The sequence below is a fragment of the Tenrec ecaudatus genome, chromosome 2, assembly GCF_050624435.1.
Source record: "Tenrec ecaudatus isolate mTenEca1 chromosome 2, mTenEca1.hap1, whole genome shotgun sequence".
NCBI lineage: Eukaryota > Metazoa > Chordata > Mammalia > Afrosoricida > Tenrecidae > Tenrec > Tenrec ecaudatus.
This window is the reverse complement of record NC_134531.1, coordinates 259483117-259506804: the sequence shown is the minus strand read 5'-3', so window position 1 is coordinate 259506804 and position 23688 is coordinate 259483117. Positions and strand designations below refer to the sequence as shown.

At 39.6% G+C, this 23688-nt stretch overlaps 1 protein-coding gene across 4 annotated transcripts in view; it reads left to right on the top strand.

Annotated features, from left to right (window-relative positions):
• Nucleotides 1-23688, top strand: part of EPHA3 (EPH receptor A3) — a 402493-nt gene that overhangs the window by 261607 nt on the left and 117198 nt on the right. For 3 of the 4 annotated variants that reach the window (XM_075542443.1, XM_075542442.1, XM_075542445.1), the window contains exons 4-5: nt 13668-13823; nt 14501-14836. In XM_075542443.1, coding sequence (XP_075398558.1) covers nt 13668-13823; nt 14501-14836 — 492 coding nt within the window. Of the gene's footprint in view, nt 1-13667; nt 13824-14500; nt 14837-16313; nt 16706-23688 lie in introns of those variants that run through there. The other variant, XM_075542444.1, reaches the window with a different exon arrangement.

Below are 23688 nucleotides of genomic sequence, written 5' to 3'. Positions count from 1 at the left end.
ATTTTATAATATTTTGGCATTTATGAACTTACATTTTCCAATATTATAAGCATCAGAAGTCATATGTTATGCTGTATATAAAAATTCATAGGACCTAGTTCTTCTTTTTCAGTTAGATACAAAGGTCCTTGGAAAACTACATCATGTAAAATTTTTGTGTGTCTTTTATACACCAAATCTGAGGGACATTGTATCCTCCAAGTTTTAATTTCTCTTGATAATTCTATTTCTCTAAAATAAAGTTTTACAGTGAGTATTAATTTGGAAATGTCTCCATTGTAATATGGCTCTATCATCTGAATTTGGGCTCTTGTCTCACCTAGAGAAAGATTCACTTTTGGAGGTAATGGAGCATTGCAAAAGAATTTAGAGACGCGCAGGAGGAAGGTTTCCTTACCAGCCAGCTTGGTCAGCCTGGGTGTTTCTTGCCCCCTGTATTTTATCAAGCATTTTTAAGGGTTTCTGTGCATAGATGAGATTCTTTGGAATGCCCATTTGGGGAGCAAGTGGTTTTAGGTAATGGAGCCCCAAGACCTTGTTATCAACTGTACAAATGTTCTATCCAAATCGCCACCTTCAGTTTCTTATCCTGTCTCATTTCCTGGCCTGAGATATTTTATACACATAATTATTTATGGGATCAGGGACTGAAGTCTCCCCTTTTGTAGCTTTTCCCACTTATATAGGCTATAGAGAATCGTCACCCTGCCTCTATGAGTAGAAATCTCTCCTAATCTACTTTAGTTTGAGGGGAATGAACTTTTTCAGGTGGAGATGCTTCACTTGAAGCTGTGAGTCATTCAAAGACATAAAATTGCTCATAGAACTTGGTTCTCTTGGGGTCAGTTTGTCTCAGAAATCTCTGTGATGGTCAAACCAAAGTTGTGCAGGAGAAATACTCACAATTATAGAGACAAAACAAATGGGAGGTGAAGAACAGATTGACAACCTATCAATGTTACATTTGCCCAAGAAAAATAAAAGACCAAAAGCACATATTACTATACATTGGACGTCCTCCACTTTACCCTCAAAGATTCTTTGAAAAACAACACTTTATTGTGAATTAAGTGGGGGTGTTTACACATTAGGTCATTATTTTGACATTCAATTCCTATGTAGTTGTGATTAAAGTCTAAGTTTATCACCTCGGTTCACACCATTTTTTCCCAGCAATGAAAAAAAAAATCTTATGAGAGAATGTAGATTATCATAATTACTATCTCTTGTAAAGTTGACCTTTCTCACATGCCTATTTCTGATAGTAGCCAGTCAAGCAAACCTGGTGCCTAGAGCGGTATTATAGTGTATAGCTCTGGGGTAGTATAGTTGTAGCTATCTGGTCCATTGTCTAATTAGTGGTGTGTTCTACTCCATCCTTCCTCTACTATTTATCTATGCACGGTAGAAAGTGTGGATGACTGCACACCCTCCACCATGATGGGCTGGTAAAATACACTCCAAAGCTACTGCTGTTCAGGGGCACTTTAGCTAGAGTTCAAGCATCACTGCTGTGCTCCCACCCCTCAGTAGCTTTGTCTGTTATTTGCCCCATAGTGATTTCTTAAAGTCTGTATCAAATTCAACTATAACATCATTATGGATTAAAGCTTCCAAAAATGACCAACCCCAAACCAACTGTTGCCCTAAGTGGTTTCTTTCTTATTATCATTTTAAAACCATCTAAATCTCAAGGAGAGTTTTAGGTCATTGCTATAAAACATTTATTTTCCTTGAAAGGCAAGTGAGAATAATGTTTAGCAAGTGAGTGTCGCATAAGTAAATTTTTAAATAGAGTCAAAATGAGATTAAAACAAGTTACTAGAGGTAGTAGGGTTACTAAGAGGAGTTTATAATTAAAGTTAGTCAAAGTTTAAAGTGGGAACAGAAATAGTTTAAAATGAGGACTGCTCTGGTGACTCCAACACTGCACCAAGTTACCAGCACTTGCCATGGATGATGATCACTCAACAGAAGCATTCCTAGTCCAAGAGTACATTCCCCTCAAAGGCACGAGGTAACTAGAAAGGTAACTAACATAATTTAGATGAAAAGATATAAAAAGTAGCACATGTGGGAATAATCGAATTGTACTTGCAGATGAGTCCCCCATCAGAGCGAGGCTAATTTCCTAAATTCTAGATTCAATTCTGTGTTAGACAGGGGTCTCTAGAAAAACAAAACCGGACCGGGACACTTATGAATATATATATATATATATATATATATATATATATATATATATATATATATATATATATATATATATATATATATATATTCCTTCTGGCTAGACAAATAAGAAACACTACCATAAGGAAGAGGTCAAACACATATCTACTCTCCATTTTTATGATTTGTTTCTCTAGTAGCCCACTCCTGGCACCATAATGGTTTAGTCTGGGTAGATTAAATAAACAAATCCATAGACACTGATTTTATATATATATATATATATATATATATGACTTTTAAAGGGTAATTGTACATTAAGAAAGCATCCCAATCCAATCCAGTCCAAGCCCAAGCCCATAAATCCAATATTAGCCAATATGTCCAATACCAATCTATAAAGTTCTCTACAGATACATGAAACACATGCAATGATGCTGAGTGCAGGACTGTCACAGGCCAGTGGGTAGAAAGTCTTTGGATCCAGTGGTGGTGTAAACATCTCGGCTTTCCAGCTCCAGTGGTCTGGTTGCCTCAGGGTAGGTCCATGCAACTTCTCCAACTCAGGGCAGTAGTGTACTTTCATGTGTCTTATCAACTGCAATGTCTCCCAGAGAGTGAACTGAGAGAGAGTCTGTCCCCTGCTTCCAAGGAGGAAATTTGGGATTTCCCAGAATTCTCAGAAGGCCATGCCTACACAGAGGCCTCATTGGCTATTGCCCATTTGAGAGACTAGACTCCACCCCTTCACCTTTAATCTTCTCAAGTCCCAAATCAACACAAGATTATGTGACCACTACAATTTCTATTGCTGGTTTTTCCACCCCGTTGGAAATTTGGCCTTCTCTTATAGAGAAAGATGTACCTAGTTTTTATGTCCAATAGTTTTTCAGATTTTTGACATTTTTCCCTTATTCACAAAGCAAACATGAACTGCAAGGCTACGGTCGAAGATGACAATCTAGGACTGGAACAGGTGGCAAATATATGCTCGATCAAAATTCCCAGAGCCTAATGACTTTAGAGGATTTTGCAATATGCTTATTTCTGCCTGCAATAAGCATGTAAGCTTTTAAAATTTTAAAGAAATATTTCAGGTCCCCTCTTTTATAAGGAGGAAGCCCTGGTGGCTTGTTGGTTATGCATTAGGCCAGTGGTTCTCAACTCATATGTAGGCATATCTACATGTGGACAGACTTACCTGGAGATGGATAAAGGAGCAGTGTCTTGGTCACTAAGACCATCAGGAATGGTCTTAGGCGACCCCTGTGAAAGGTCCTTCAACCTCCAAAGGGATTGCGACTCACAGGTTGAGCACTGCTGCATTTGGATGTGATCCAAAAGGACTATAGTTCAAAACCACCAGGTGCTCTGTAAAAACGTACAGCCTCAGAAACTCACAGGAACAATTCTACCCTGTCCTATAGAGTAGCCACGAATCACTGTCAACTGGAAGCAGTGAGTTTGGTTTTTTCTTTTATTCTATAAGGAACAGGTTGGATGATACATAGCCCATATTCTCTTATGCTTCTCTTTTGTGGGCAGGCCACTCCCCCTGCTTCTTCAAAACTTGAGATAACCATAGGGTTGCTGGACCCAGACAGAACCCTCATCATTTCTTTGTGATGGCAGCTCTATCAACTGAAACGGAGTTGTGTAATAATTAGGATTCAGATCAGTAGGTTGTATTATAGTCTTTTGGAATAGGATCAGTTAAGAACAATGGCATGTATTACAACCTTCTAGAGCAGTGGTTCTCAACCTGTGGGTCTCAACACCTTTGTGGGGTCGAACAACTCTTTCAAAAGGGTCACCTGATTCATAACAGTAGCAAAATTACAGTGATGAAGTAGCAACAAAAATATTTTTTTATGGTTGGGGGGTCACCACAGCATGAGGAATGGCATTAGGAAGCTTGAGAACCAATGTTCTACAGAAAAAGCTGTTTTTCTTTTTAAAAGCCTTGGCTAATAGCAGCTCATTTACTATCAGAATGTAGACGAATATTTTCAGCTCAAATTTCCTACTGCCTAGCTTGTTACAAAGATAACAGTTTTTCTTTAGTGTTTATCATGATCCAATCCTTAAGGATGCATGTGAGAGTTGCATTTGGAAATACTAAACTTTGGTGAGCAGAGGAGACCATGGTAGAGGAATGGAACATCCTCTTCCCTGTGCCATGCTATGGACCTGCTTAAATCAAGGATTTCCGTATTAATTGGTTCTTATTTGGTAACCCCTGCTACCTCACCCACTTCTAATGATGCCTAACTGTCCCTACTCCTGGGAAAATTCTCTAATACATTCCTCCCTCTGAGTGGCTTTTTCCTTATTCTTCTCCCAGGACTACAACTTTTCCCAATGTATAACTTACTAAATTACCAGGCTCCTCACTGATGTTAAAGAGACAGGCACTCTAATCTGTGCATTTCTTTAGAATTTTGGAGATGAAAGCTTTGTATCAAATTTGAGTATAGATCAAATTATTTAAAAAAATGTTTTTAAAGTATTTTTGAATATACAAAGGGTCCTCTAAAAATCCCCACAATATTCTCACAGAAAGAATTTAGAGAGGCATTTTTATCTATTTCGTGGCTAATTTCTCTTTGGGGATCATTGTAATTTATGAGTTCTGTCACCTGTCAGAAATCTGACAGGTTATAGAAATCTTGATTTAATGAGTTAGTCCTTTTTATAATGAGAATAATAATCCATTTTTTGTAGAAATTTTTTGGTTAAATGTTTTAGTGTGGTCAAAAAGAAAAAGCTTATCTGTAGGTGAGAAAATCTGACATGGTCTTGATTGAGTTGTAGAAAAATACAAATTGGTCATCTGTCCTCCTGTGTGAAGAGGCAGGCTGACGTTTTTCCTTTCAGAAATTAAACACTGCCTACTTGTCAGTATGCCTCAGGATACAGTAAACTAATTCATTTGAAAACACTCAAACCCAAGGTTCTCTTCATTTCAGAGTCACAAGTTTGCAATACGGGGGAAAGAAGAGAGAGACCCTTAACGTCTTAGCAAGATCGAGCCTAGTTTTCAAGATTAAGACAGAAACACTGAAGAAAGTAAATGTCAGAGACAAAAATTAAAATCATTTTGTCCTAAATAGACGTTAAAGGGGTTTGCTAGAGAAGAACTCAAATACCAGACAATAGACAGATAAGAAGACTCCCAGTCCATATAAATGCTGAAGAGAAATGGGTGCATAAGTAATTGTGGTGAAGAAGGCTGATGGTGCCTGGCTATTGAGAGATATAGTGCCTGGGGTCTTAAAGGCTTGAAGGTAAACAAACGACCATCTAGCTCAGAAGCAAAAAAGCCCACATGGAAGAAGTACACCAGCCTGTGTGATTACAAAGGGTCGAAGGGACAAGGTATCAAGCACAAAAGGGGGAGAAAATTGCATCATCATGAATGAGGGGAGTGTACAATGGGGACCCAATGCCCATCTGTAGGCAACTGGTCATCCCTTGCAGAGTGCTAGTGGGAGATGAGTCACTCAAGGTGAAGTGTAGCATTGATGAAACTCGCAACCTTCTTCTAGTTCGTAAACGCTTCCTACCCCCCACTACCATGATCCCAATTCTACCTTGCAAACTTGGTTAGACCAGAGGGTGCAGATGGGAACTGGAAACACAGGGAATCCAGGATAGATGAACTCCTCAGGACCAGTGGTGAGAGTGGTGATACCGGGAGGGAGGAGGGAAGGGAGGGAGGAAAGAAGAGAGAGTAGAAAGGGAGAACTGATTCCAAGGATCTACATATAACTTCCTCCCTGGGGGTTGGACAACAGAAAAGTGGATGAAGGGAGACGTCAGGGAGTGTAAGATATGATAAAATAATAATTTGTAAATTATCAAGGGTTCATGAGGGAGGGGGGAGGAGGAAGGAGGGAAAAAGAGAAAAGAAAAATGAGGAGCTGATTCCAGGAGCCCAAGTGGAAAGCGAGTGCTTTGAGAATGATGAGGGCAACAAATGTATAAGTGCGCTTCACACAATTGATGTATGTGTGGGTTGTGATAAGAGTTGTCTGAGTCCCAATAACATGATTAAAAAGAAGAAGACTCCAAGTCCAAAGTGCTTTCACCTCTGGGATCTGGCCAAATCCTTATTGTGGAGACCATGAAGAGGCAGAATTGCAAGGGATGATGGTGGCCACACATTTAATTGCCTAGGCAACACAGCAGGTCAATCGGACACCATCATGGTGAGTAGCAGCACCCTCTCTTTCACCTGGCTGGCTTGCCAGATAATCGTGCCATAATTCAGGTTATTTTTTCACCACCAGAAATGTTTACTTCGGGAAGGCATAGGGCATCATAAGAAAATTTTATTTAGAGACTCTTAGGGAGAAGGCCTTGTGGATCACAGGACAACTTATAGTTGAAACCTCCAGGTGCTCTGTGGGAGAAAAGCAAGGATTTCTTATCAAGCTAACAGTGACCGTTTCAGAAACTCATAGGGGCAGATCTACCCTGTCTGGTATGAGTTGGCATTCATATGTTGGTAGTGAGTTTGAGTCTTGAGCGAAGACGAAGAAATGAAGAAATCCTAACCAGCCTCAGTAGTTCTTGACCCCCGCATGCATACCAAGCATTTTAAAGGATCTTGCACATACACAGATGTCTCGTGAGGGTCCATATGGTAGCAAGGGATTCTGGGAAATATGACCCCAAAATGTTGTCATGGACTCCGCACATGCTCTGTCCTAATCTCCACCTTCATTCCCTCATCCTGTCTCTACTGCAGCCTAAAAATGTTAGCACATCCCATGTAGAATTAGACACAGCAGATATTTAGTTCCTTCAAAATTCCTTCTCAGAAGGAGTTGGAAGTTATGTGCTGCTATTCTGGTCTAACAAAATGTTCTAGTGCTTTTCTGGAAAACTTCCCCAGGGTGGCTCTGAACATGTTATTGCAGGGGATTAGACCAGCTAGCCCGCATCAAGCTGGGTTCGAAATGAAGCGTGCGGATGAAAGGGAAAGAAAGAGCTATGTACAAAGCATGGGATCCAGAGGACTTCAATCTGATGGACTGAAGTCTGGAGTGTATTTGAAGCTTGGTTTATATACTCTTCCTACACAAGGGAATTGGTTACAAAACAAACATCAAAGAACTTAGACATTCCTAAACTCTTATCTATGCAAATGTTACTTAACTAGTCACAGTTTCTTAACCTTAGAATAATAAAAGCACTAAGTTCTAAGACAATCACAGGGATATGCAAGATTCAAGAGAGTCTCAAAGAGATCTTAAATAACTGAGTTATCTCTCAATGTTTTTAGCAGCGAAGTCATGAATAACAGTCATTTTGCAATGCTTTTGTCTGCGAAGACACAGAGGCACAGGGGATTAATTGATCACCCATTAGTAAACACCTTGATCAGTGGATGCCTCCTACATGTTATGAGCACGTATCTGGGTCCCACAAACCCTGACCATAACACTCCAACTCACTGACATCATGTCAATGCCAATTCACAGTGGCCCCCTAAGACAGGAAGTCACTGCCCTGGCAAGTTTCCAAGACTTTAACTCTTTACAGGAGTGGAAAGCCCTGACATGGTCCGAAGGAGCGGAGCGGCTGGTGGTTGCAAACTGCTGACTTAAGTTTAACAGCCCCTAAGGAAACCATTTGCCACCGGAGATTCTTTTCCCATAATAGTCGCCACATGCGATTTTCCCTCTTTCTTGCTTTTGCTCTTATTCTGTATCTTAACCTAGCTCTCTTTCAGTTTCTCTCCATTTTCTTTTTCATGGCATGCACTGGATACTTACACATATATATTTCTATGTATTTTAATGTAGTGAATGACACTTGTTTTTTGACGATTGATAAGGGAGTTTGGATAGATTTAAGAAGTGTTATTCTTAGCAGGTATAGTTAGTTCTTTCTTAAAAGTGAAAGGCATCTAAAAAATCCACCCACATGCCATGTCTCTGGGGCCAGGGCTGTGTTAGCCTTCTCCGTGTGGCGAATGTAAATCGGGCGTATTTCATTGTGGACCCCTGGCTGCTCGACCTAAAGGAACAATAACCATCCCAGTAAAGCCCCTTACAGTGCGATCTTTGCGAAGTTGGCGATGGTGCCTGATTCTGCCGTGTTTAGTGTGTGGTGGCTTTTTGCCTTCGGCCTTTTGTATTGAGCAGTGCAGAGAACAGAAGGAAACACTTGATCATTTTATGACGCTGCACATTGCAGGCCAGGCTTAATGACGGAACACAGCCACTTCCAGTGTATTGAAATGCCTGGGCCTTGCCTCAAAGCATCGTACCTCTATTCAGATAGCAAAGAATAGAGCTCCTGTAAGATTGGGGTGTGTAGCTCATTTTGTGCATAAACAGTTACTGTGACCTTGTCCTGGGCAAATAGACCCTGTCAGGCCTGGAATTGCAAGGCCAGGAAATCATCTGTTTAGTCAGTGTTGGTTCTGGTCATTAGTTTGTGTTTATGGCTGGGAATTGGTAATATATTCCTGTGTATAGCGAGCTAAAGTCTGAATACTAAAAGATTTCTATTTATCACCAGCTTTATTTTTTTTAATTTAAAGTTAATTCAAATTGAAATGAGCCTTTTAACCTTTAATTAGGACCATGCTTTCTTTGAAAAGTCAACCACATTAGTCAACTGGAGACAAAATTCACTTTGCAATTGAAAAGCTGTCTATTTCTTTCAACAGTCGCCACTATGGTCTACTAAGTGCATTTGTTTTCCTTTCACCATGGTAACTTTGACCCATTCTCTGGATCAGCATTGCTCAAAACCATCAATTACAACTTGGAGGAACGTGTGCTACGTGCATTGGGAATGAGGCCAAGAGTCTATCTTTGAGCTCAACTATAATTAGTATTCATTGTACAGGCAGTGCACCTAATACCCCCTATTTTGTAAGTCTAGTTTCATCGTTATTATTTTCAAGAGCTGGCAGCTATTTTCCTCCCCTCCAGACCTGCAACGTTTCGTTCCTCTCTTCCTGTGATAGTCGTAATAAAAATAGTGTCAGCAGGCATCCCAAATATTCCCAAGCCATTCACTGTACACTGGTATTCTTTGCACTTCCTTGCATTATTTAATTCATCCTTTCAGTGTTTCTCAATGGACATTTAACATTTGGGAGGGGCTCGTTTTGTTTGTTCTAGGCTGGTTTTTCTTGGGGTTTTTCACGATGTTTGAGGACTTGTCTACGATGGGAGCCAACACACTTTAAGCACTTTATTAGAAAGTTAAAGGTTAGATGAACTAGAGAGGGGATAATGAAACGACTTCAGATAGGTAGGAGGGATAGATGCACTCCCTTTTGCATTGCACTTTGTATGCTATATCTGAATTTCTATTGCCCCTGAAAAATACCACAGCACGAGACTTTTTAAATAAAATGGAGAGATGAGGATAGAAGATCAAAGGCATAGATCTGAATTGAACAGAGCAAACTCTGTCAGTTGATCCCTCCTATGATGCAGGCTAGTCCTGATCTGGTTTCCAAAATTTTCTGTAATTTTGGCTTGTATTGCTTTGTTTGTTCATCTAAGGGTAAATGTCATAGGTTTTATGTCATTGGAGAACACACTCCTGTAGTTGTGCTGTATGCTTTTCTGTTGTTCGGGAAATGAAACCCAGGATCAATGACTGTATAGGGACAGCAAGTAGAATAAGGGTTTTGGGGTGTGGGGAGTAAAGTGGTTGTCGTGGGGTAAAAGGACAATGATCCACGTAGAAAAATAATAGAAATTAATTGTGGTGGCAATTGCACAATTTCTACTTGATGCGATTGAGTTATGCAGTGATATGATACACGCATTGTGTTTGTCAAGGTTGACTGGAGAAACAAATTCATAAACATACATATGTGTCTAAGAAAGACCTTTTTATAAGAAGTAATTGTATATTGAGAAAACTTCCTAGTCCAGTTCTAATCAAGTCCCTAAGTCCAATATTAGCTCATATGTCTGAAATCAATCTATAAATTCCTCTTCAGACTCATGCAAAACATGCAATGGTGCCAAATGCAGGAAGATCACAGGCCAGTGGGTGGAAAGTCTTCTGGATCCAGTGGCAGTGAAAGCATCTTGGCGCTGGCATGGGTCTTCACATGCCTTCTCCAGCTCCAGGGCTCTAGTGTAGCTCCATGAAGTTCATCACCAGGAAGATGAAGCAGAGAGTGTCCGTGTGTATCTGGCTCCAGTCAGCCATTTATCTCCCTGGAGCCTCCAAATAAGGTCATTAATCAGTGACCTGATTGACAGGCTAGACTCGACCCCTTTTCAAATTGACAACATAATATGTAACTATCACATGTATGAAACCCAAATTAATAAGAAATAAATGAAAATGAATATTTTAATATACAATCAAGCTAAGTGATTTGAAAACTTCTAATGAATCGATCATATGTGCAAAATAAGCAACTGTATAGTCTCATATAAAATGTTGATGTTATTGGCTAAGGTGAAACTATAATAATAGGGAAAGCTTTGTTTTTCAGTCCCTTCAACTCTCAAACTCTTTAACCAGGAAATCAACATACCTTTAATGTATGCAGGTGAAAGTTGAGTCATTAGGTGCTTATTCAAGTCAGGCATACTATAGGAGTGGGTACAGTTGCATGTTTTGTTTGTTTGTTTGAAATGAGAAATGATGCAACCAAAGACTTCTAAATTTTACTTTTTTCTACCCCCTTGGACATAACTTGGGTCATCCATCCCTAGCTGCAATAGAAAATGAGTATGGGAATAATTTGCTACACAAATTTCTAAGCTAAATCAAGACTCTATTAGCAAGCAGGAAGTAATGGTGACTATTTGGAATGTAATCCAAGTACTGGCTTCAGCTCCCCAGTTTAACAGTTTTTCTTGTCTTGTTATATATTCATCTGTATATTCAATTATGGTCCACTCATGATATTGGCTCCTGGGCTTCCTCAAATGATAGTCATCTATGGAACATCTTGCAACTCCCCAAACTGAATAGAATGTTTATGTTGTAGTAATATTTGCTTGTATGTCCGCTGAGCTCTTTGATCACACATATTCTTTGGTTATGAACATCGCTGAAGACGTTTGTATTTCCATGGCTAAACCCTGGTCAACTCTTGGTATTGTTGTCAGTTACTGTTATGTAGGCTCCGACTCATACCAATTGACCTTTTGGAGGTTCTGACTAGTAACAAAGTGATCTCATGTAGAAGGAAGCATTTTCCAGCCTGCATGATAGTCCCAACATTTACAATACAGGTGGCCAATAAATATTCATTATTCATGGAAAAATAGAATTAAAAGATAATGGGATTTTCTCATGATTTTTGATACCTTCTTATATACATGTGGGTGTGTTTCTGTTTGCCTATTTTTTGCTAGTATCATTCATCTTTAAGAATATTATTTAGTTAGAATTAGGTGCACGTTATGACAAGTGTGAGTCACATTCTTAACTCTTAGGCTTATTGATAGTAACTCTCTTCAGGTTACTAGTACTAATTCTACTAAATTGTTTATAATTATCAAGGAATTATGTGGTGATGCAGGCCTGATACCATTAGTAATCTTCCTGCCCAGGGACACAATAGAAGTTACTGGTCAGCATGGGAGAAAAATGTGGAGGAAAGTCCAAATTCATAAAAAGATTAGACTTCTTAGACTCATAGGGCCTAAAGAAATGCCTGAGACTATCACCTTAAGATGCCCTTTTAACCTAGTGCTGAAACCATTCCCAGAGGTCACCTTTCCGTCAAATAATAGATTGGCCTATAAAATAAACAATAACACCCATGAGGAATGTGATCCTTTAAATGGTCAGCTCTCCCGGACCAGATGATCAACATTTACACAAAAGCAACAATGAGGAGGCATGGAGGCAGGGCGTCCAGGGAGACTGAAGCAGGGCAGGCCCGGTGGAAATGAGCAGTGTGCGCACTCTGGGCATTGTAACCAATGCCGCAGGACAATCTGTGTATGCGTTGTTGAATGAGAATCTATATTCTTGTGTAAAGTTTCACCTAAAATGCAATAAATATTCCTACATAATTCAAAGGCATGATTTTGAATGTCACATAGTGTAGCCGCTTATTAGATTAACAAAAGGCGATGGAGTGTTTAAGACCACCCATAGAAAACACATTGTCAAATCCATACAAGCCTCAAATTAAAGCACGCAGATTATTTTGCAAGGAAATCATCCAAAAAAGAATCTCGCAACACAGAGGTGCAATCTTTTAAAGACCCAGAGTGGCCTCTCCACATTTAAAACTATTCAAAGACGAGTTGATTGGAAACCAGAAGTTAGTGCCTATTTTGTTTTTCTATTTTATTATCATTTCCCCTTGAGGTACTCTGACATGGAATGAGAGTGGGGGTTTCTGAATTAAGGACAATGTTTAAAAAAATGTATTCCTACTCCATGTTTGCTTCGGGCCATGGAATTTATTTGCAGAAAACTCAATGTGGCACCCAAAATACTATTCAATGCCGTATGAAATCATCCAAGAGATGCTCATGTTGGTAGCAATTTGGCAGTCTAGATCGAGATTGCTCTTATTTGGTTATTTAAATATATCATCTGGTGTTGTGTTTTGTTCCCCTTCTTTCTGCCTGGAGAGGAAGGTATATTAGGAAGGTATGTTACTATGACTGTAACATGGATTGCCTTCAGAGAGCTGCCGTGATAGCAGTGACAATAACCTGCGGTGCTGATGTGCAGGGGCTGTAAGCCATCTACCACAATAGAGAATTTCAACCGGGGCCCAGTATCTACTTACAGAAAACATGCCATTCAGCCATATGGCAGGAAAGAGTTACGCGGGAAAATCCAAGCAAAAACAACCTTCCTTGAGTAACAGTTTCCTCCTTCCCAAATTGAAATAGACCCTGTTCCTTTGTTGTTGTGTTTTTTTGTAATATAAATGAGGGAATCTGTTTAAATTATTTCAAACTTTGCTACAGAAGATGCAACTGTTGCAAGATGAATGGTGGGCCATAGCTTCTGAAAATGGATACCAAGCGTCTTAAAATAGAGAGCAACCCACAATTTCTTCCTGGAGTTGCTTCCACTTGGGGGGAGGAAGTTGTCCTCACACAGAGCAGTTAGTCATGTGAACCGCTGGCTGCGGGGCAGCTCGTGTCCACATTGCATCGTGTTTAAAATAAGCAATGACTGCATGGTGACATGGTTTTGCTTTATTTTCTCCCCAAATAGCCCAATCTCTAGCAAAGCTGTGAAAACATGAGCTGGAGATTTCGTCATTCACCATAGGAAAAATAATCTAAATCCTGTAGGGTTTTGTTTTTTTTAATTTTTATTTTGCTTTTTCTCCTTAACATGTGGTATACATTCAATGTATATGTGAAATAGCTACACTGGGCCATATTATTTGTGTTTATAATTCTGGTGAGACAGTTTTATTTCCTTTTATGTTGTGTGATGAAGACATATTGTAATCCTCCGAAATCGGTGTGATGTCTTTTCAAAACACATCTTCCAAATCATTCTGTTTCCAGCTTGTCGACCAGGTTTCTACAAGGCGTCGGCTGGTAACATGAAGTGCGCTAAGTGCCCACCCCACAGTTCTGCGCAGGAAGCTGCTTCCGTGAACTGCAGGTGTGAGAATAATTACTTCCGAGCAGACAAAGACCCTCCATCCATGGCTTGTACCCGTGAGTAGTTTTGCTGCAACCCATGCGTTCATGTTTGTTTTGCTTTGAGTTTTCTGGTCGTTCTCCTTTTTTTGGCCCATTTCCTTCCTTTGTCCATGTGCAAATTGAAGGCTTTCTCTGCTCCAGGTTCCATGCTTGCCTCACCATCAATGTGACATTTATCATGCAAAATGAATTAGTTTCTAAAGTACTTCCTGCACTAAGACCTCTAGGAAAAAAGACCTCTAAAAAAAATCTGTATCTTGTTTTAAATCTTGCATTACTTTTGACAGGATGAGGGAGGTTATAGGCCTGGGATTTATGTTTTTGCATCTGTATTCCCTATTGCTCTATGTTGGTCATAGGTTATAGGGAAAAAGGACCAAGATTTATAAAACTCATACCAAAGTTTTCCTAGGTGTTCACAGGGCATCGGGTTTACTAGTAAAGGCCTGTGTGGGATTTGTGACTGCATCGTCAACCTTGACTCTGAACTGCCCCGTTTATACATTGGAGAGGAGAGTGCCCTTGAATCCATGTGTCTCTGATCGCATAGGCCCTCCAAGGAGGAATTAAGACCAAATCATACAGACAAGATGGTTATTTACCTTGTTTGCAGTTTCATTGTCAATTATCTACTTCCTTTGCAGTAGAAAACAGAAGTGAGGCTCATTCATCTTTGTTGGACTACTTTTCAGGACCTCCATCTGCACCAAGAAATGTTATCTCTAATATAAACGAGACCTCAGTTATCCTGGACTGGAGCTGGCCCCTGGACACGGGAGGCCGGAAAGATGTTACCTTCAACATCGTATGTAAAAAATGTGGGTGGAATGTAAAACCTTGTGAGCCCTGCCGCCCAAATGTGCGCTTCCTCCCTCGGCAGTTTGGACTCACCAACTCCACCGTGACGGTGACAGACCTCCTTGCACACACGAACTACACCTTTGAGATCGATGCCATTAACGGGGTGTCAGGGCTGAGCTCACCTCCAAGACAGTTTGCCTCAGTCAGCATCACGACTAATCAGGCGGGTGAGTACACGTCCTGCTTCCTCCCCCGGCCATGTCCAAATGTCAAAGTCCGCTAATGGCTTTGAAAGAGAGAGTGCAGACAATGGGGGGACATTGGCAAGCGCCCCACGATTTCCTCTTCTGCAAGTTTTCAATGGTTATGGTACATTCAATAACTCCATGCAATGGTTTAGATGAAAACGAAGCATATTTGTTAGGTGGTTTTTAACTTGGCATTGCTTCTTAATTTGGAATCCTTCAAGCATTGGAGCAGTGTAATAGTATAAGTGATCCTTCTTAAACCATCTTTTGTTTTGTTTTCAAAGACCTTAACAGATATTTATTCTTAGTTTCAGAACATTATGTAAGATCTTTAACACTGTGAATATCTTTCTTTGAGTTATGATTGTACCTGATTTCTTAATATAATTATTCAGCTGGGTTATACCCTGAAACTGTTTAACTGGTGCTTGTACGTATCTTATCAAATGCAAGAAAAACACATATTATTTAATAATTGTTGATTTATAGTTTTAAAATCATCAAATTTGGGGATTTATGGGGAAACATAATGGAAAAAAAAACCTGCTGGTACTATGGGTTCAGAATTGAACTTGAACTTGGAGCAGAAAGGCCAGAGGTGCAAACCCACCTGCCACTCCATGCCAGCACGTTTCATCTGTCAGTGCCCATTCTCAGAAACCCTGAAGAGATTCACAATAAGTCAGAACTGACCATGGAAGTGATTCTGGGTGTGGGTTTATGAGAAGAAGACTGGATGAGCTGCCATTGCTGACGTAAAAGTTCCTGGTACAAAATGTTAGATTATGGTAGGCATTGCTTAGCTGCTGCAAACCACCAGCTGCTCTGGGGGGAAAGATGAGCCTTTCTACTCCCCTACAGGGGTGCAGTCTCAGAAACCTGCGAGGATGGTTCCATCTTTGCTGTAGGGTTGTTAAGGGTTGAAATCAGCACAGTGGCAGTGAGCTTCGTTTTGTTTTCATTATTTTTACTGCTGAAAATTATTTTTGCAGTTCAAATAAAATATTCCTTTATTGATAGGTCAGAAATAAGGGTCCTTTAACACAGAGTGGATGAGAAAGGAAAAATGGGGGTGGGGTGAAGAAGAGACACTCTGAGAATGCTCTGTCTATTTAGAAAGATTCTGGGTCTCTTCCCAGGTGAGCACTCACCTGAGCAGGAAGTGAGGAATGAGTGGAAACATGACTTCGGACTTCCATTCAGCTTACATTCTGGAATCCCTTTTGTCTCTAGTGGTAATCACCCTTTGGTCTGGATGCTGGCTGGGGGAAAATATTATGACTCGATTCTCCCATCAGCTGGGCAAACAAATATGGGTCTCAACAACACAAAATATTTGTGTTTTAAATTGTATACCTCAATAAAATTCATCTTCCCAAGGACATACAGTTCATAAAATAAAATTCATCTTCCCAAGGACATACAATTCATGGATGTCACATTGCGGTGGTTACAGGTTATCAAGCAGTCCTGCACTCATAGTGACCCCCTGAAGAGCCACAGGAAACACTGCCTGGTTCTCCGGGAGCCGATTGCTGGAGCCGATGTGCCCATCCATCTTGCTGAGGGTCTTCCTCTTCTATTTGACCCGCAACTTTATCAAGCATGTGCCCTTTCACAGATACTGCTCTAATAACATGTCCAAAGGACTTTCCAGCTGCACTTCCTCCAAGATATACATGTTCCCGCTTTGAGCTGTCCACAATATATTCAATAGTCTTCCCAACTACATATTTCCAAAGCAAATATTTCGTTACAATAGTATGTATTTATTACACAGTCGGCCTGAATCAGGTGTCCTGCCATTCCCAAGAGGACATTTCTGCTCTTTAAGCCTTTGAACACGTTATTTTGTTTTGTTTTTGCAGAAGCAGCAGACTTGCTTAGAACCACTGATGACCGTTTCTGTGAGTGTTAGTTGTGGGTCCAAGTAAACCTAGTCATAGACCCGGCTCATATGTAGTGAGTGTTTCCTTGTATGACTGCTGGCTGTTGAAATATCGAACTGCTTCTATGCATCAGTGTTTCCGAGTGCCCCCACTGAATCTCCTTAATCGGTATTTCATATCCGCTACGTTCCAGCAGCTAGACGTTTGAAACCTGACCTGAGATGGTTTTCCGGAGCCTTACCCTAGCATTCTCCTGCAGACATCTGTGTTGTTGTCATGCTAAGGTGTAGATATTGTGAATGTAACCCCTGGGAAAACCTTCATTCACACATGGGTCATTCTGATTCTAGAACATTTCAAAGATCAAATCCTATGCATTGGGGAAAATCATATATTTTCAAATTGTCTATCATGTTGATAAATTAACATTTTTTGTGGAAAAGGTATCACATTTAAATGTATCCTAGGATTTCAATCTTGGTTACTGCATCTTCTGCTTAAAGTTCTGCACCAGACGGACCAGCATATACTTTTGCTTTAATTTGGTTAACGGTAAGGATAGTTCCACTTTGTAATATGATATTTAAAATTCGAAACTTAGGTTGATTTAACTATATTCTATGAGAAAAAAAAGAGTAATGCCACCTCTTCATAACATAATTGTAGCTTTTCATATTCAGCGAGCACAGGAATTTTAAGAAGTTATAAGGATGTGGCAAATGTTTTCCCAAATCCTAGATTTCAAGCTGATTTACTGCTGTGTTTAAAATAGGAGCATCAATCTGTGTTATAATTATCTCTTAAGTCAAACAAGAATGTATAAAAACAAGCAAAAGATCCCCGTCTCCTATCTTGTCATTCCACTCTGGGTTTCTGACCATTCATTTAGCAGGAAAGTAAGAGTTCCAAATAGACGCAGTGAAGGAAGCCAGGTAAAGTGGCAACCACGAGGCAGCCAAGGCACGAAAAAATAAATGAGGTTGACGCTTTGGCCTTCCCAGTTACAAATCACAGGTTAAGACAGAGAGTCAGCAGGGATAATATCAGTTCCTCTTTCTAGCCCCTCTCCTAGTAAGAAAACATAAAATCTGCTATATGCGCCATTGGGCATTTCATATATTTCTTTCCGGGTGCTTGTCTGTAGTTTTGCGTGTGTGCCTGGGGAGGGAAAGACCTCTTTTCCACTTTAAAATCCCCAGGGTAAGATATATATAAGCGAGATTAGAAGCAGTGCTATTTCTGCAGGGAGGGTTTCTTTGTTTTGCTTTATTTCTGTTCTTGTGAAGGTTAATGGACGGGTAGCCGTGAAAAATGAGCTCCCTGCCACTGGGAAGAGCTGCTTGTGACAGCTATGATGCCACGGTGTTTAAATTCCTCCCAGCCCCTCCATCTTCAACAAGAACATAAAGGGAGACGTCCATGGATGCCTTCTAGTTTAGTTTGTGAGATTGAGCGTGTTGATTTTTCTTTTGATTACATTGCAAAACTTTGTGATGACCTCAAGATAAGTCCAACTTGTTGAGGATTATGTTGTACACTCAGATATTAGTGCCCAGCTCACAATAGTGATGCACCCAGCACGCAAACATGGAGAGACAAAATTGCAGACTGCAGAACAAAAATCTACAACGTTATAACCTGAAGCAAATCGCTCTGCTCTTTTTGCTTGTTTGTTTCTTTGTTTGATTTCATCCTTTCCCATTTATTTCTGACGCAATCATCCCACTGGTCGAATATGTGTCTCACCCTCTCTTATAATATTTTCCCTTCTACTATGCCATTGGTAAGGATGCTAACAATAACATCAGGAGTTGAAACCACCAGCCTCTCCCTGGGAAAAAGATAGGGCCTTGTATTCCCCTAGAGATGACAGTCTCAGAAACCCACAAACATAGTTTTCTCCTGTCCTGTAGGGGTCGCTATTGGGATGCATCGACTCAATGGGAGGTGAGTTTGTTTTCTGGGGCGTTTTGGTTTACCCCATTGGGTACAAGGATCTAAAACTGAAATGGGAGGGAATTAGTAGACCTTTCCGAAACTTTGACATTTGCCTCAGTCTCTTTGCCCTCTTCAGCAGGAAAACTGGGAGATCCCAAGAAGAGATGAGATGTTCCCACAATTTCATCAAGGGGATGCAACTGTTACTTGTGTCTTCCATTTCAAATTCCACTTTCAACTCCTACGCGCCTACTTTCCGTCATCGTGTGAGGCATGCCATCTAGGGACACACAGTAGTGCTTCTTAAACGACACTCAGGGACTTTTCTGGGGAAAAGGGCTTAGCACTACTGTTGCCATAGTAAACCTGGCTTTTGTGACTCAGCCATTCAGCACTGGATGCTAAAGGTATCTCTCTGCAAGAAGATTAAAAAAAATTTTTTTTATCATCTCCAGCCTTCCAACACCAACTCCCATCCTTCATGCCCTCGTTCTTCACGGAGGATTATTCCTCCTAACTTATTAAGAATATCCAGTTTCTACCCTCACTCCAGTGTAAGCCCCTCGTTAAGATCAGAAATCATTTCCTATCGATTTCTCTCTAGGTTAAATTGAATGTCACTGTGACGACAAATGTTATTTTGATGAGGACACGAACCTTGGATCAACTTTCCTCTTCAAATATCTAGCGTACAGACGGTGCCTTCCAGCACATTAGACCGACCAAACATTGGTTGAATGAATAAGTAATCTGTTTAACAGAAATGTCCAATGACCGGTAGTTGAAGTAGGTTCTCCCTCGAGAGATTTCTGCTTTCCTCTATCTGGTCTCTGGGATCAGAGACCCTCATTTCACCATGTTCTCTAGTTTGCTAGGCTCATACATTCAGCATGTTAGTGCATCTTCTACATGGAAGAGTTTCTCACATGCGATGGATTTTCCCTTTAAATTGTTATACATCTTCAAGACTACTCTAAGTGTAAAAAAGGATTTTAAATCCTGGCTATGACATTTATATATAAATACTTTCATAATTTATAGTAGCCCCTTTTTGGTTGTGGTAATGTTCTTAGACAAAAGTGAAGAGGGACAAAAAATGTATTAATCTTGTTAAAAATATCTAATAGACTAACCCTGAGACATTTATAAAAGGGGGCTAATAATGAACAAGGATATTTTAATGTCTTTGTGTATTCACATAACATATGGTTCCAGCCATGCAGTAATTAAAATATGACCACAGATTAATTAAAAAGGCAATAACATAAATGAACTCTAGAATCAAATAAACATGAAGGATCATGTAGTTTAAGTGAGTGAAGAAGGTAGCAATATGATCGTTTTAAGGAATACATTCGAAGGAAAAGTTTGGATAAAATTTGAAATACCAAATAAATCATGTAAGACAAGAGTAAAGGAATCATATATAAACATATTGGACTAGTTTGACAGGAGATGGTGCTTGCTGAGGGATCGTAGGAAATAACGCAGCCAGGCAAGCAAAGTCAAGGAACGTGAACATAGCGTGGTGGTATTTTGGAGGCGTGATACGTACGTGGAGAAGATCAACTTCACTCAATCTGGTTTTTAAAAACTTTTATTTGAAAAGAACAAAGAATAGAGTCAGCTACAGTTATTTTCAATTGTACAAATATTGTCACTAATATTATAAAATAGCATTTTTCAAATTCGGGGTCATGAATTCAACCAGAAAAAAAATAAGTTTTAGGATAGAATGTCATCCCTTTCCGTACTGAAATCCTTGACTGAGCAGATTGAAGACCTTCTGATCCCAGAGATCTTGGAACCATTTTACCCAGGAGTGCGGCAGAGAAAATAAACATTTTCAACTTGAGACTTCAGTAACTGTCATCCCATTCTTCTCAATTTACATTAGTTGAAAGAGTGAGAATGTGGATGTCATGAACTTATTTATGTAACTGTTCTCTGAGTTCTGGCATCTCTATCATGCCAACGTTTTCATTTTCCGAATCTCTCCTTTCTTTTGATTTTTTTAAATATTAAAGACACACACATCTTTTCCAGTTCATTTAAACCTTGCCCTCTCTCAAGAATAACTCAGCCCCATCGTACTAATAATCTATGTGTATCTCCACCCAGATTCCTCAAAAGTTAACTGTACTCCATCTGCTTCTTACTCTGTGTCTTTTGCTGCCATGTATATTGACATCACCATTCCAACTCTTGATAGCCCAGGTGTGTCCAAGTCAAACTGTGCGCCACAGGCTTTCCATTGGCTTGTTCGTCAGCAGTAGATGACCAGGCTCTGAAGTCTCTGGGGACATCAAACCTCCAAATCTGCTGCTTCGCATCCCAGCGCCTTAGCTGTTTATACAATCCAAAGATCCACCATACCCTGTGCATCATCTACGTTTCTCCAACTCTGCCCTCCTCCACCCTTGTAAGGCGTCTTTACACTGCTCTAGGTTAATTTTTAGTATCATAGTGTGCTTATGGATATGTGCTGTTTGTATAAATATATGGCAATTCCCTTTCCTTTCTAAATATATCACTGTGAATATGCTAAAGCGCTGTCATTTTCTATAACCTCAATGCAACTAATAACGTCAAGATAGTGACACTGTTCCACACCAGATGTTATTCAATTTGGGAAATTGCTCGATTAATATTCCTTTAGCAAAAAATTAATTTTCTGTTGAAATTCAAATTATATCCATGACATAATAATAAATAAATATGTGATTTTCAGTAAGGTCAAGCAGGTAGAAAATTATGGCAGTAAAGGAGAGTAACCCTTGTGAATGACTTCTAAGTGCTTACATTACTCCAGACATTTTACAGTTGTCAACATATTACGAATGGCTAGCCACCAATGTTATCTTTTAAATAAAGAGAGTCGACATTGCTTTGTTTAGCTTTCATTGTAGGACTGTTAATTTATGCAAAGAATGATAGTGTCTCAGGGGCTGGAGCATATAATGTAATATTCATGTCCTGAGCTGTAGATATCAGAACCTCTAATCCACGGATACTTAATTTTGTGATCTTAGACCAAGGAAAGACCTTCCTTTATTGAATCTGCATATTTCAAATGAATTGAACTAGAAATAATTATTTTTGCTCCATTGGGCTAAAATTCAGAGCTTCGTTAGTAAAACAATTTTAACAAGCTAGACTTTTAAGTCAAATTTAACTCATTTATAGTCAGGAATGTTGAGCAGCTTTCTTACATTTGGGTCTATTGCATACTTTTTTTTTTACAGAGCAAAGGGCACTGTTCATTGGCAGGAGATAAAATGAGTATCTTCACAAAGTCTTGCATGAGGAGTACATACGCTTTCCTAGTGAATCCAAAAATGACAGAAATCTTTCATGAAACTTAGAATACTGTTTAATGTTTTTGCCTTGATAAAACGGGTATTGCTAAATCTTCTCTATTCTTTGCTATGAGATTACCTTCATGGGTCCTGTTGTTTTGTGGAGATGTAGAAACAGTGTGGACAGGAAAGTGGCATGTATCACACAGCCAGTCTGGAGTTAATGTTTCTAAAGGATCAAATATTTTTAATTAAAGCTGCAAAAGGGTAAAGTCATATCTGCTATGTAAGTACCACCACTTAGTATTGTAGTTCTTATGTAAATAAATGATGCCATTGTTAGGGGGCACTGAGTCACCTCCAACTGATAGCTACTCAATGTCCAATGGAAGGAAAGAGTATTTGCCTCTGTATGATACTAACAATTATTATATTTGAAATTTGTCTTTTCTGATAACATGTCAAAAGTATGTGTAAAGAATCATCACTATCTTTGCTTCTAAGGAATATTCTGACTACAGTTCTACGAGATAGATTTGTTAGTTCTTCAGGCAGTGCGTGACACATTTCATAATCTTTATCAACAGCATAATTCTAATGCATCAATTTTCTCTGATATGTTGCTGTGAAATCATGCTTTCTATAATTCAATTAAAAGCTTTGGTGGCTCAGCACTTGGCCACTGACTGAAATGTCACCTTCTCAGGAAAAAAGATATTGTATTCCACGTCGATACTAAGTTGGCTTGAGAACCACATAGAATAGTTCTGCTCTGTTTTATGGTTTGCTATAAAGCAGAATCAACTTGATAGCTATGGGTATATATTTGTTGGAACTAAATGAGACAGAAGACATTCATATATTGTTTCAAAGCATTGAACAAGGCACTTTGTGAGATCATTAAATTTAGTTAACCAGAAAGCTAATATATAACAAAAAACACTTTCCAGCAAGTTCATAGAACTCAGAATTTGTACTCTGATGAATCACCTCTCTCCTTTTCTTCATGCATATGACTAATAATCCCTAAAATGTAAGTCTTAAGCTTCCATTTATCTCTACAAACTTGTGTGTTTTGAATCAGGCCCAGAGTTTGTAAGTGGATCTACACATTGTAATTTCTGTGATGGATTTTGCTGTTGTGGTTATTTAGTTCCTTTCATTCCCATTTGAGAGCGAGACAAATACCTACCTGTGCACCTGGGCTTTGGGTTGTGTGAGTTGCAGTGATGGGTCACAGTAAGCCTGGAGCGTTCCAGCTCATTTAACACATTAGCGATGACTTTCAGCCTTCACACTCTCATATGGAGACGCACTACATGTCTGCAGCATGGCAAATAAGTTGAACAAAGGCAGACCTCTGTATTGTCCTGGCAGTAATTCGAATCTTTATAAGAGCTTGACACGGTGGATGGATGTACAAATTGTGATAAGAGTTGTAAGAGCCCCCAATAAAATGATTTAAAAAAAAGAGCTTGAAGCTACAATGGTATGGAATACCTGGAATGAGAGACAGTTTGTATGCTATTAGGATCTCTGTTAGGTTTTCCATCAGTCTTCCTGTGAACGGAGGCATGGAGACTGTTTGCAGGAGGGCTTCCCTGTAAGGGTGCTCAGAAGAACAGGAGGATTAGCAACCCGGGAATATCGTGTTAATTAAAGAAGATAAAACGGACAAAGAAACACTCCTTTAGTATAATTTATC